This window comes from Myzus persicae, unplaced genomic scaffold (assembly GCF_001856785.1).
Source record: "Myzus persicae strain clone G006 unplaced genomic scaffold, MPER_G0061.0, whole genome shotgun sequence".
In the NCBI taxonomy this organism is placed as follows: Eukaryota; Metazoa; Arthropoda; class Insecta; order Hemiptera; family Aphididae; genus Myzus; species Myzus persicae.
This window is the reverse complement of record NW_019104155.1, coordinates 1-14934: the sequence shown is the minus strand read 5'-3', so window position 1 is coordinate 14934 and position 14934 is coordinate 1. Positions and strand designations below refer to the sequence as shown.

General features: G+C 27.9%; 1 protein-coding gene and 2 long non-coding RNA genes across 4 annotated transcripts; 2 read left to right on the top strand and 1 right to left on the bottom strand.

The window, feature by feature from the left end:
* The first annotated feature begins 1420 nt into the window (after nt 1–1420).
* On the top strand, nt 1421–4007 carry LOC111039358. 2 transcript variants are annotated; one of them, XR_002605089.1, is made up of 3 exons: nt 1421–1858; nt 1932–2089; nt 2967–4007. It is a non-coding gene; the product is annotated as an uncharacterized LOC111039358 (long non-coding RNA). The 2 variants fall into 2 exon arrangements; XR_002605088.1 differs by lacking the exon at nt 2967–4007 and having other exon boundaries at nt 1932–2299.
* Nucleotides 4008–4042: 35 nt separating this feature from the next.
* On the bottom strand, nt 4043–12035 carry LOC111039356 (UNC93-like protein MFSD11). The gene is made up of 10 exons (XM_022322846.1): nt 11771–12035; nt 7619–7749; nt 6673–6842; nt 6421–6597; nt 6077–6345; nt 5867–5992; nt 5621–5810; nt 5416–5551; nt 4604–4734; nt 4043–4249 (listed from the first exon to the last, which is right to left on the bottom strand). The coding sequence occupies exons 2-10, from the start codon at nt 7703–7705 to the stop codon at nt 4234–4236; spliced, it is 1302 nt and encodes a 433-aa protein (XP_022178538.1). The 5' UTR covers nt 7706–7749; nt 11771–12035; the 3' UTR covers nt 4043–4233.
* Nucleotides 12036–12219: 184 nt separating this feature from the next.
* LOC111039357 lies at nt 12220–13687 on the top strand. The gene is made up of 3 exons (XR_002605087.1): nt 12220–12398; nt 12467–12795; nt 12865–13687. It is a non-coding gene; the product is annotated as an uncharacterized LOC111039357 (long non-coding RNA).
* The last annotated feature ends 1247 nt before the right edge of the window (nt 13688–14934 follow it).

Sequence of the window (14934 nt, the reverse complement as noted above, 5' to 3'; positions counted from 1 at the left end):
TAAAATAAAAAACGCGGGATACTATTTATACGCGGGATGCTCTTTATTTGCTGATTTTGCTGGATGCTACTTTAATGCAGAATACTATATTATGTCCGGGATACGACATTATTGCGAGATACTATATATACGTGGGATGCTATATATACTCGGGATACTCTCTATTTGCGGGATGCTGTATATTTGAGGGATGCTATACCTAGTTCACTAGAAAACTGAATTTTTATGGATTAATTATAAACAATAAAATTCAATTTTTCAAATTTGAATGTAAAATATATATTCTAAATAATAATTTAAATTAAAAATTAAATGTAGTTTAAATAACAAGTGTAATAGTAATTAAACTTGTTATCTTTTTTTATCCAGATAAATAGTATTTATCTTTTATATTTATCTAAATGATTAAGTTATTAATCATCTTTTATCTGTATCTAGATAAATTAAAACCAATTATCTTTTATCTTTATCTAGATAAATATATTTTAGTTATCTTTGCTCAACACTGCTTAGGGCAGCGGTTCCCAACCGGGGGGTACTCGCGATGATCTCAAGGGGTACGCGAAAAAAATTGAGTAATGGCGGACAAATATTGAATTTGTTTAATTTAAGACTATTCGTTTCGGAAATATGCAATATACGTTAATACGTTATTACAAATGAAAACTTGTGACACACAAATAACAATTTTTTCTTATCTTATAGATGTGGATTACAAAGTATAGAATACCAATACTACATAGAATACTGTCGTCTGTCATATTATAGATTATATAATATTATTATATAATAAGGTTGCGACTTAGATCATATACACTGGATAGAGCTATAGCGTATACCACGCGTAGTCCGTGTTTGAAGCAGACCTGTTCATGCCCGAAGTACTTAGTGCGCATGCGTGAGGAATGAAATAGAACGCGCGGGACAGGGAAGGAACAATAATGTGTTATAGACGTTATAGTGATAAGGACGATTAGGTACTGAATGCTTAGATCATATACTTTGCTCATGCGCAGTGATGACTTCGGGCACAAACAGCTATGCTTCAAGATTTTAAACCATAGCTCTATCCAGTGTATATGATCTAAGGGTTGCGGTGTTGGTGTGTATTGAGCTTCGGCCGGTTTATATCGTTATCGCACATTCGTACACAAGGGTAAAACTTAATTTTATAATGGAATAAGTATGTCGATTGCTTTCAAACTGTGATTATTGTATGAAAACTTTTCTTATTTATATTTTATAATTCGTTATTTTCCATATTGTTTATTAAATAAGTAAAATAAGTAATTTTTTATGTGTCTTATTACTCAATATAAAAATATATACATTTATTACATTATATTATATTATTGTTATTTTTAATTAAATGTTTTAAGAGTGGTTACGTGAAAAAATTTTAAAAATATAAAGAGGGGTACAATCTAGAAAAATATTAAGCTTAGGGGTACAGAAGAAAAAAAAAGGTTGGGAACCGCTGGCTTAGGGGAACGCGTGGCACTGCAGACAATACGGAGACGATAATAGGTTCGCACGTATGGAAAAATCGTTTATTTTTGTGGTATTTTTCTACTAAAAATATATGATTTTAATAATATGTAAATCAATATTTTTAAGAGTCAATTGTAATAACATTATTTTTGAGTTCCTAAGACATAAAACGGTAAAAATTTCCCAGTCAAGAGTTTTATATTGAAAATTAAGAAATGTTATACCCACTAATCACTTATTTCGAAAGTACGCGATCGGAATTTTATACAAGAAAGGTCGAAGTCGATAACCACATCATATCGAAATATGGAAATATTGAAAACGTCTTCAAAATGATCAACCTAGGGGCTAGGACCAATAACAGTAGGTATTGAGGCCCATAACAATACATTTTCAGCATTTATAACTTGTAAGAAACCAGTCATATGGAAATGTTTTAGTATATTTCAAAGATGAAAGTTTAACAAAAGTAACCGAAGAACAATTAATTGTTGGGTAGCACTATCCTAAAAAAAGAACAAAGATTTATCAAAAGATTATTTCAAATGTATACAAATTCAAGTGACTAGATAACCGACGAACTACGAAGTGATTCAAGGTATTGCTTATAATTTATAATTTTTTAAATTGCAAAACATATGTTAGTAATAATATTATAAATAGATGTATTTTATACAAGTAGCTTCCCAACTGACGAAGTGCTTCAATGTGTTGCTAAGGATTGCTACTTTTAAATGTACCTATTTTTATATTACCAATTATTATTTTATTCATATTTTACATTATACATTACACAATTCATACCTAATTTATTTTCAAATTGTACTTATTTTGGGTCAATATTGCATGTGCATAAATGACCGTGTCAAAATAACGAGACACCGACAAAAATTAAGGTACTTAATAGTGGTCTGATTTAAAAAATGTACATAACGATTTTTTATTTGATAAAAAGTTGACTTTGCATTGGTCGGATCATATAATATATAATAGTTTTAATATATTAATATAAAAGTTGATAAAATTGAAAAAGTGCTTCGACCGATGCAAAGTTAACTTGTAGGTTAGTTCAGTGCGATTTTTCGTTTGGACTAGGTTATGACGGTGCCAGTAACATGTCTGGAAAGTTTAGAGGTGTTCCTCAGACATAATAATTTCATTGTGCTGCCCACTCATTAAACATGTCAGTTTCAACTGCTAGTAACATTAAACCAATACGAAATTATCTTGGTATATTAGAAAAAATGTGTACATTTTTTAACACTCCGAAACGTAGTAGACAGTAGTGTAATATTATGTAAAATTGATGGTAGTGTAATATTATTAAAATTGATGGTTGTGACTTTGAACCCAAAGTTAAATCGTTGAAGAGACTCTGTAGACTGTAGTCTGTGCTACACGGTGGATTCAACGTTATGACGCTGTAAATGATTTAGTGGAATTGTTTCCGTTTGCTGCATTAGAAATAATTTCAGAGTGGAATGATAGTTCAGCGAGCTGCTCAGCTGACGAATATTCGTCTTGCTCGCGCATCCCATAACAAAACGAGCATCGCCGATGACTGTCGAGTGTCCACCAATCACAGAATACGACAGAGCGACCGCCGGGGGATCAGGCAGTGATCGGCGGCTCAGTCGTCGTGCGTTAAAGTGGCATATTCTTAACGTGAACAGAGTATAGGAACACCATTTTATTGAAATAATGATTATGTTTTTTCACATGGCATATCATCTTATACAGTATTTCTGATTTCAGTATTTACATTAGGTATAATAATTATCCAAGAGATATTGAAAATATTTTAATATCTGATATAATTGAAAAATGGGACTTCATCAATAGCCTATGAAAGAACCCCAAGCCTCACCTAAATGGCTAAATCTATAAATCAATTACAAGAAAACAAAATGAAATTTTATCACAATATAATAAATAAAATTGCATTAATATACAGTAGGTATACACTATTGCTACAACTAAGACATTTTATGTTATTTAATTTTGAGGAATAAAAACAAGATGTTACAATAAAAAATATAAATAACATTGTTATACTTCATTATGGAAAAATTAACTTGTTCTTCAAACCTTTCATAAATTTAATGACGATAATCTATTCTGGTTAAGCTTAAGAAACACAGTCGGCTGTCACTTTGTGAGCAGTGGAGGAGCAATGTTACACGGCAGGTACCTATATATAGATGACTCTGTGGGGGTAACAAACTGGTGTTGCCTGACTGCCGCCGATGAAACCATGTCACCAAAGACTGCATTTTTTATTTTGAACTAAGTATAATATTGATAACAGTTTTTACTGATAACAATGTATTATTTTCTAATCACTATCTAATATATTATAATATTATAATACATTGTTTTAACCTACGTCTCTATATTTGCGGTGTATAAGTGTTTAATTTAAGACAATTAATAACATTATAGTTAATATAATAATAAACAAAGAACCAAAATAAATATTTACTTCTTTTAACATTGAAAAATATTGTTTGTTGGTACAATGTTAATTAATAAAAAAAATAATGGTTTCTTTAAACTTTTTAATAATTTAAGTATTAACCTAGAAAAAAATATCTTTAGTATGACAAAATTGAGATTTTTGGTTAATATACTATTACACTAGTTTCACTAGTCACACATATTATATTTTTCTTAATAATATTTAATAAATAACTTGACGTTCATATATGGTTCAAATCATTTGGTCCAATGAATATTAAAATTCTAAAATTCTTTATATCTAGAAAATAATAAATTATAAATAAATAGTAAAAACACGATATATATATATATATATTATTTTAATTGATAATTTGCATAATTGGCACATTGAATACTTTTGGTCCTTAAAAAGGCAAAATTTTTTCATAAACACAATACTGGTAATATTGATTTTACAATAAACTAAATTATAAAATCAATGATGGTATGAACAAAAAAAAATTATGATAATATAAAGAGTGATGTAATAACTATTAATAAGAAATAATTGTATAAAAAATTGAAAATATTGGAATGTAATATTAATACACTGATACTCCAAAATTGTGTCCAATGAAGCTGTATATGGGTATTGTTGTAAGACTTTTCTCACCGGTTATCAATGGACTTATCCACTTTGAAAAACGACAGAGTACCCATAATTAATGTGATCACCAACAAGGTTAGTTGAACATACATTCCGAAATGATTACTGTAGAAGAAACTAATGGCAGCAGCTATTGACTAAAATAATATAATATTAAGCATAAGACTTATTTAAAAATAATAATATTCAATTGAATACTGGGCGATTCTCCAAGCACACTCATCCCTATTTCTCTCTTATAATTAATTAATTTAAATTCTGATTTTTGGAACTTTTTTAATATACCTATTTAAAGACCACATTTCCAAATTCTCAACATTTTTTGTACCAGGTACTTAAAGTGCCCTGTAGGCTGTAAAATACAAACTTCTGTTTTTCGGATGAGCCTCCCTCCCCCTTTTTTAAAATGTTAATTGGTAGATATTTTTTTTTGAACATTTTGGTGTACCTAATGAGTAGATTATCAGTTATTAAAATGTTTATCATAAAAAAAATTGGCCTTAATAATGAATTTCCAAAAAATATTAAATATATTTATTTATTAGATCTGGCTGGTCAGATGTCCACTTACTAATTTACAGTAGAAAAGGGAGGGTTCTCATTAAAAAAAAATCATTTGTAGATATCCACAGACATTCCTTCAGTTGAACAAAATACATCAAACGTTTGAAAATACAATCTTTATGTATATTTAAAAATTCCAAGAATCAAATTTTTGATAACTGCATAGTTGAAGAAAATAATGGGTGTGAGCTATTTACTTGAATCCCCGTGTATAGTTTGTATCACAAATTAACTGTTCAACACAAAATATATACCTGCATAAATTTAAACAAGGCCATAGCTGGAGCACTATTTTCAGAATATCTTTGTCCAATGACATTGTAAATTTGAGTATTGAAACAACTATCACCAAAACCCAAGAGAAAACTGCAGAAAATTGCTAGGTACTGACTAAAAAGTAATGTATACATTTTATGATAAGTTATGTGTTGAAATTAATACCCAAAAAATTAATATTACTTAGGTTCAATAAATGACTTGGCAGTTGTATCACCAAATGGTGATTCGTCTGGTAAATTTATAAATATCAAACCGTATGCAACAATATTTATAATAAAACCAAGAGCAACCACTGCTGAATGACTGAATCCCTTGGATTCAACGTTGTTATCAGAAGTTTTTTTACCCAAAATGCTGAACAGAAAACCTCCTACAAAAAATTGGAATGTATTGTAATTGTTGAAGCAATTGTCAAATTGCTTTAACCTAAAATTTCGCCAACGCCAATCAAGATTCCTGATAAACCCACAAGCTGTTTACTGTTGGTCCCCATATTTGTGGTAAATCCAATACTTGAGCTATAGACACCACTATAAAATGACAAATGTAAACCTATAAAAAAATATTACAAATCAATTAGGTAACAAGCATATACTATACTACTAAAATTTATCTAATGATAATTTTTCCACTCACCAGTAAAAAAAAATGACATGTTTAACAAACACATGTCTTCAGTTAGGAAAAGAGACAGAGAATTTTTTATTTCTTGAATAGGCGATAAAGTTTCTCCTCGTTCATTTTCAGTTCCTTCTGAACTTAAAGGCGATCGTAAAAGTAAAAATAATAATGTACCCAAAAAACATATGGCTATGAGGACGGTGAAGACTAATGTTCTTGTTGATTCATCCAAATGATTTTTATCATGAAGTGCAAAAAACACAAATGTATTTCCTAAAAACATACTGAAACCCAAACAAAACTATACGTAAATACATATTATAATACTAGTATGGCAGTATAACTAATAGTTAAAATACCTCATTTGCAACAACGCCCAAAATACTCCGGAGTTTCTGGACATTGTAGAAGAATCAGAATTTAATGTTAAATATGCTCCTTGCCCTGTCCAAATAACTGAAGCACCAAAACCGATTACTGCAGACATGAAATAAAGTAAAAAGGTAGTCGGCCAGAGAAATGATACTAAGAACAAACTAAAACAAATTGTTATGTTCAGTACAAGTTAACTATTAGACTCAACACTACATTATTTATGAGGAAGTACAAACGTGTAACAGCATGCTCCTATAAACATAGCTAATCTAGAACCTGCAAAACTGACAATTGATGGAGATATCCAATTACATAAAGCAAACACAATATAGATAATGGATAAACTGGTATATCCATCACCAGTAAATGAGGGATAGTCATTTTGAATACTTTTTAGTATAGTTTTCTGAAAAAGAAAAATAGTATAAATACATATAAAACCGGGTATTAAACAATATTTAATAAACACATGGCTTAATGAGGGTATAATATTATGCTATTATATGGATACCAACTGATTTTTGGTTTTGTCGTAAAATCATATAGTTAAATTGTTAAATATTTTTATTTGATACACCATTACATAAATGCGAATACATGTATTCAATATTTCTACTTTCTACTCTAATTTTTATAAATATTAAGGGCCATAAATTTCAAAATGGTATCTTACAGGTTATGTAAAATGTTGGTTATTAACACATTGATCTGTAGTCTGTAGATGGCAACTGTAAAGCCACCTACACATTACATTTCAACTTTTTTGAAGCATATAATCACTAAAAATTTTGTAAACTTTATCAATAAATAAATGAATAAAATAATTTTCTGTTTGAGCACTTTAATAATTAACAACTAAAAAAAACAATTAACATTAACAACTTTAACAACCACGAACAGAAATCTCAAAATTTAAAATTTAACTAAAATATTTTTTATGCCTAAAAAAACATAAATTCTTATAGTTATGTAATATGTTATAGAAGCAAAATACTGGGATGAGTATTTAAGTTGTATTTGATTTTATTACAAAGACTTTTAAGTTTTTTTTATTGATTTTTAATAATGTATAATTTATCATACAAACAAGATGGTATGTAACATTATCTCTTGAAAGTCTGATAATATGAACTATCTTAACAGCAATACATTTTACAGAAGTACATTAGTAGTTATATTTACTTCAATATTTCCCATTGTTTGAAATGCAGTGAAAACAAACATGAAGGCCAAGCCTAACAGGCTAACATTTAATAGCCTTTTATCCATTTTGTTTAGTTTTTAACACTGTATGGCCAACTTGATTTTTGTGTCTGTAAAAATTAACGTTAATTAATATAATATAGCATATTAACTTAATTGCAGTTTATACTAAACATTTTTTTATATAAACCGTATTTCAAAGAGAACCTAAAATCACAAGTAAAATTATATTTACTATAGGTTAGCATAAAGGCATACCGTGACATAACGATGGGTGGGTAAATGTCAGACGTTTTGATAGAAAACTGAACTATTATTATTTTTGTATTATATTTGAATATAAATAATAATCATATTCGCACATATTGTTTAATGCAACATGTACAATACAATAACATACTTAAAAACTAGTTCTTAGTTTTACATATAATATTGCACACATCTTATAACTATATTATTATTGGACACTGAAAATTGGATGATTAATGACAGATTTGAAATTTTTTTAAAAAAATAACCTGAGTTTATTGTTTCTAAAATAATGAAATTAATATACCATGTTCTAAAAGTATGTTGAAATTGTATAGCATAAGAATAATTATTGAGGTCATTAACATTCACACTTTTTTTAAATTGAATTTTATCCAGAGTTAGTTGCAAAATGGGATAACTGGACAATACAGAAATTTCAAAAAAACCATACATTTCTAGAAAATACAACATAATTTATTTTTCACTTTCCAGCGTTTATTTGTAGTGTTGGTTTTTTTTATATCAAACAGCATTAATTACACTTTTAAGTTTAAACTTCATTAGGATTATAGTTCTGATATGAATAGTCACCTACATTTTTGAAATATGATCTGCGCATAGTACAGACAATTTAACATTACATTGTGAGATTAAACAACTTAACTATTTGCACATAAATCAATAAATACAAGAGATTAATGAGCAGATTACAGAAAACTAAAAACCAAAAATGTCTAAATTTTGTTGTTGTGCTACAGTTGTTATTAGTTATACAATTTTAAAATAAAAAAATAGAATATCTTGTATTAACCTCCATACCGCAACAAAATTAAAATTAAACCAAAGACTTTACTCTCTCAGACTCATTCTCTGTAAGTTCTCAAAACTATTCCTAAAAACCAAAATTCACATCTACAATCTTCTTCTAAGGCCTATTTGGCTCTATGGTATTCAGCTCTGGGGCACTGCCAAAATATCCAAGTGTTCCAATCAAAAGTCCTATGACTCATCACCAATGCCCCTCCGTATATCTCAAACACACTCTTCACACTGATCTTCACATTCCTAAAGTCACTGCAACAGCTACGCTGTACTACACAACATTCAGGAGCTGCCTTCAAAATCATACCAACCCCCATGTTAAACAGCTACTATCTATCTCCATCCCAAGAAATCCTCCCAGAATACTTAAACGACAAGGGCTCTGTGGTCTTATTAATTTAAAATAATATGAATACCTAAATAATTGTGAATTCCACTTCGAAGTACCTTCACTACCATTGGCACCGAATTTTACTTCATTTGTTGGCGCAAAGTTTAAAAATTAGTTATCCACCTCCACCCACACGGTTGTCAATTTATACACCCCGACACCCATCCACACGGTGGCCGGCACCCATCACCCTAATAAAATACAGAGGTGAACCGCTCCATAAAAATATGTGTTTGGCCCCACTGTTCACTGATAGGTTCTTCCTTCAAATCCCTCAAGCCATTGCACATAATTTAAAAAAAACACACATTATGCTTATTGTACTTTTTAGTATAGATTATTTAAGTTTTAGATTAAAAATAATAATAAAAAAAAAAAATACAAAAATAGAATATCTTGTACTTCATACCATGTCTTTATTATAGCCTACGTATTATATTAATATATAACATACGTCATTATTCATTAATAAATATTGATTTTATGGAATATAATAAATATTATATAAAATATATTACATGGAGTAGGTATATCAGTTTTTAACTTTTATCAAACATGTAATCTAAAATGATAATATAACTACAAAATCTTGGATTTGTCAGGAATCACCACACGTGAGGACGGAGTGGACCTGAGGATCATTCCTTTTTTTAAAAAGTGCATACAAGTTCAATATCTAAATAATTTGATTTGATTGTAGAGAATTTTTGTATATTTCCAATATTGTCTTAATCTATTACAATTATTATATACAGCTACAGTGATCTGTGATATGAGACTGAAAGATTATAAAGATTTGAAATTTAAGATGCCTACTTTTCATAAGTATATGACCAATATAAGAACTTCTTTCATAACTTAGGTACTCTAATACCTAAGTGGTACTCATAGTAATTTATACACAAGATTTTAAAATGTAATATATCTGTTATGTCAAATTATTTCACTTTCAGTCTCCTTACTATTTAATTTTAAGAGAGCACTTATAGGCATGTGCTTAAAACAAAGTATATTGTTTTTAAAAGTGTAAATTCTAAATTATTTAAGTGGTGAGTAATATGTTGGTACAAAAGACAAAATAACTTAATATTTGTAATAATATTATGGTGGGTGATTTGTAAATTAAATTATACAAATGCCAAGAGCATGGAATTTACGTGCAATTATATTTTTATTTATTTACAGGAAACAATTAATGCATACCAAAATAGTGTAGAAAAATAATTTAATTCAATAGGAACTAGAATCTAAAAATATGTAATAATCAAACATTATTCAAAAACACCAGGGATAATAAGTTATTTTTATTAAAAACATACATTTTGAATTCAAATGATTCAATAAATTCATCAACTAATAAGTTAATGTCATTAGATAATTTTGCCAGTATGGATCTATTTTTTTGTAGTGTTAATGATATTAAAACAAATTTGTGATTTGATTTAATCTTATTATGTTACCAATTTAGATATTATATTCATTAAAATTATTATTATTCATATTATTTTCTTAAATTTTGTATAAAATTATTCCTATGCACATATTTATAATTCACTTTATACCTACACAATAGTTATATTTTTACTTAAGTTTTTGAAAATAGAGTTTTCTTCACTGTCTCTAAATAAATAAATACCTATTTTACTCAAGGGATAGAAAAGAAATGTAGAAAATATAAATTTTGTAATTCAATTAAAAACTACCAAATATATAATAGGTAAGTATGTTACTTTTTTATTATAAATTATATGATATTACGTATTGAGCGATGGAATACCTAGGTAAATACACTTTTTAACTTTACTTAAGTCTTGTTTTTCAATTAATATTCTACCTATGCTTGTTGATTACGATTTTTATTATGCATTACGTTAAATGTTAAAGTTAAACTTTAAAAGTTATACGTAGGTAATAAAAATGAATTATACTTCTTTTAGTGAGAAAAGTGACTTGTTCTTATCTTTAACCAGTAAGACGTCAGATTTTTTAGTATTTTACATGAGATTATATTATAATTTAATTACTAAATCAGTTTAATTTTGACATTTGCCAAAAATAATGTAAATTACAAGGCAGTGTATAATAATGTTAATAATGCAATTTAAATTTTTATGCAAATAATTATAGTAAATTACTAAATATCGTTCTGTAAACATTCATAAGGAGTATCTAAAGTAGGGTTGCCATACGTCCCGGTACACCGGGACATGTCACCAATTCATGACTTTGGTCCCGGTCGTCCCACTAGACCCTACAAAAGTCCCGGTTATGTGTAAATAATATTATTACCAATAATTATATTAAATTATGTTTTTATAAAAATTATATTTGTATTCTAAAACCATGAATTTCACGTTGAACACTCCTAATGCTATGGGAAAACCAGAGCTATTGAAACAGGTGAAAAAGTCAGAAAAATATAATATTTCAAAATAAATAAATAAATAATATTTCGTTACCTAATCAAATGTATCTTCTAATTTAATGTCTTTCATAATTCAATACTATTATAATTGTATTCTATATACATATTTATATTTATTACACTGTGTTCTAAATTTTTATATTAAAAAAAAAAAAAGGTTCAAATTGTTTTTGTAAATGTCCCGATCAGTACTTGAACTTTTATGGCAACCCTAATCTAAAGACCTAAAATACTAAAATACCTGAATCTGAATCCGCGCGTTTGCGTTCCGGGCGAGTACTACATATTAACAAGTAACAAGTACTATATAACAGTAACGAATAACGATTAGAAAACACTAAACAGACATAAACACCGAATAAAAGAGTCAACAGAGCAAACTCTGAAACTAGAAAGCACAATAATAAAATATGTACAACCGGTTATCGCCTATTGGTTTTGTATTTAAATAACAAGTAACAATTCCATTTCATAGAGCGGGATTGAGCCATAGGGAATATTATAATATTAATAATAATATTATCTTTCACAAGTTTCACTGATTACACATTTTTATTTTTTAAACAGTCCGTAGTAGTTGTAGATTTGTAGTTGTACGAACTACGAGCGTCTCATTGCAGCTTGGCAAATTGGCTGCTGCGCGCGCAGCTCCCCTTATCATACCATTATCACCGTTACTTTCAAATATTGTAAATATATCAAGAATCGCTATAGCCCCCCCCGGCCCCCAAAAACTAATGATTTTACTAACATGATACACATAATACATTGTAATTTCGAATTTTCGAAAGAAATATCACTTTATGCGCATTATTTATTAATGAAATAAAAGATGCTGGGATGTTTAGTATCCAATGTGATGAAGCTCGGTAATGAAAAATTATCTACCTCTTATAAAAAAGTTTTTTGTTTATAACATATGTTTATAATATTCTAGATGCCACCACGAAGAACAACTGGTAATATGTATTCGGTATCCAAAAAACTTGAGCGTATGTGAACGATTTGTTGAATTTGTAAACGTTTCTAAAAAACAAGATGCAGATGCTTTAGTTAAAGTTTTACTTAATTTTATCCATAAATCAAATTTGAGTGAAATTCCTATAATAGGAGTCCTATGACGGTGCTGCTGTTATGTCGGGTTCAGAGGGTGGGGTTCAAAGTAAACTGAGGCAAAACCATCCACCAGCATCAAAAGCTATATATATCCATTGTATGGCACATAAGTTGAACCTTGTAATAGTTGATATGTGCAAAAATTTAAAGGTATACATTTTGAAATTTTTTATTTTACCTATATTCGATTAATTTGTTTAATAATTAATAATTTTTTAGGATGCTAGAAGTTTGTTTAATGGATTACAGGCTCTGTATGTTCATTTTTCCTATCCAACTACTTATAGTTATTAGTTATACTTATTAGTTGTTGAAATAGCAATTACATTGCCCGTAAGTTCGTCCACTTCTGAGAGGTCATTTTCAACAATGCGAAGAATAAACACCTACTTAAGATCTACTATGTCCCAAAATCGGTTCAGCAATTTGGGTATTCTTAATATTGAGAAAGATATTGTTGTTGACGTGGAAGAGATTCTAAATAATTTTAGTAAAACCTAAAGGAGAATTAAGTTATTGTAATTAGGTTTACTATAAGAATAATAAAAAAAAACTGATGTTAAAAAATAATAATAATGTTGTTAATATAGTTTTTATATTATTATGTGGATTTGATTTTTGATGGTATATAATATATAATATATATTATATGTACCTATATGTTTATATTTATTTGTAATTCAAAAATGTTTAGGTGTTAATTACTTGTATAAATGCTTCATTCAGTAGCTAGGGCTTCAGCCCCCCCAAATCTCAAACGCTATTTGGGCCTATGTAATTTAATAATATTAAAAATAAAACTTTATATAAAAACAACCAAATTATAAACATTCAAATTTATAGTAATAGGTATCTAAAATTTAAAAATGTACAAATTTCTACTAAGTTTGAAATATTGATTAATTTATAATATGTCAATAAAAATTATAAACTCATAAATGAATAGTTGCAATTCTATTAAATGCTATATGAATAATAAACTAATAAACACTATTATTATAGTTATTTTTATATTGCTTTAGTAAACCTAGTACATTTTATAACATTAACATAGTTAATATACAAATTTTAGTTTAGGTTATTATTATACAAATTAGTTAACTGAATCATACCTTATAAAGTTATACACTTATACCTATATTTAAATGGCTAAATAAATATTTAAAAGATGTAATTTGTTTTTTATAAATAATACATTTCTTAAATAGGAAATATTCCTAGTTACTTGTGTGTACATATTTAGATATATGGTGTTTTATTCAAGTCCAGATACTATATTATTGATTGATATACAAAATATTTGAAAATTTAAAATAATACATAATAACAAGAAATTTCCAAGTCATAAATCTTCTAAAAATAAGTTATTAATCTCAGACCAATGTTTCTGACACAATCATTTTTCATAATCTTCATACTGTGTTTATACTTATTGTGATTTTCATTAAGCTAGTATTTTATTTTTGTTTGTATCTTGGCATCTGAGCATCATGTCATCTAGTGCACCTGAAATTAAATGTTCAATTTGTGATACAAAGTTTACACAAAAAAAAAATCTTTATGCTCACTTAAGGAATATACACGGTAGTGATTCTTTAAATGTAAATAATTTTATTTGCACAGTTTGTGAGAAAACATTTAAAGTTCAGAAAACTTTAGATACCCATATAAAAAAATATCATAAAAATGGCGATAAAAATAGAGAAACAAGAATAATTTGTCCTTATGATGAGTGTAACGAACCTTTGTTTAAATTTTCAAAATTAAGGATTCACCTGTTTGAAAAACATAACATTACTATAGAAGTAAAAGAACTAAGTTTTTCGACCATTGCAGGTAATACTTTTATGAACAATAATAAATTAATGATATCATATTAATATTTAATACTAGGTATTTTAAATTTTGTTGCGCAATAACATGTTTAGGTATATAATATTTATTTTTTAATATAGAATTTGAGAAATGGAAAACGGAGACAGAGCAAAAAAAACATTTTCGAAGTTTATACTTGATAGAGCTGCAATAAAATTAAGTAACGGCTGTACTAGGTCATATTATTATTGCCATCGATCATTTAACAATCGAAAAACCAAAAATGAAATTGAGAAAGCAAGAGAGACAAAAGCTATAGGGACTAATAAAATAGATGGAACATGTCCATCTATGATCAAACTAACAATGCAAGAATGTGAAGAGACAGTACAAATTGAATTTTGGGAAAACCATTATGGCCATGAACTAGAAATTGGAAGAATTGGATTAGACAAAGACATAAAGTTAAATATT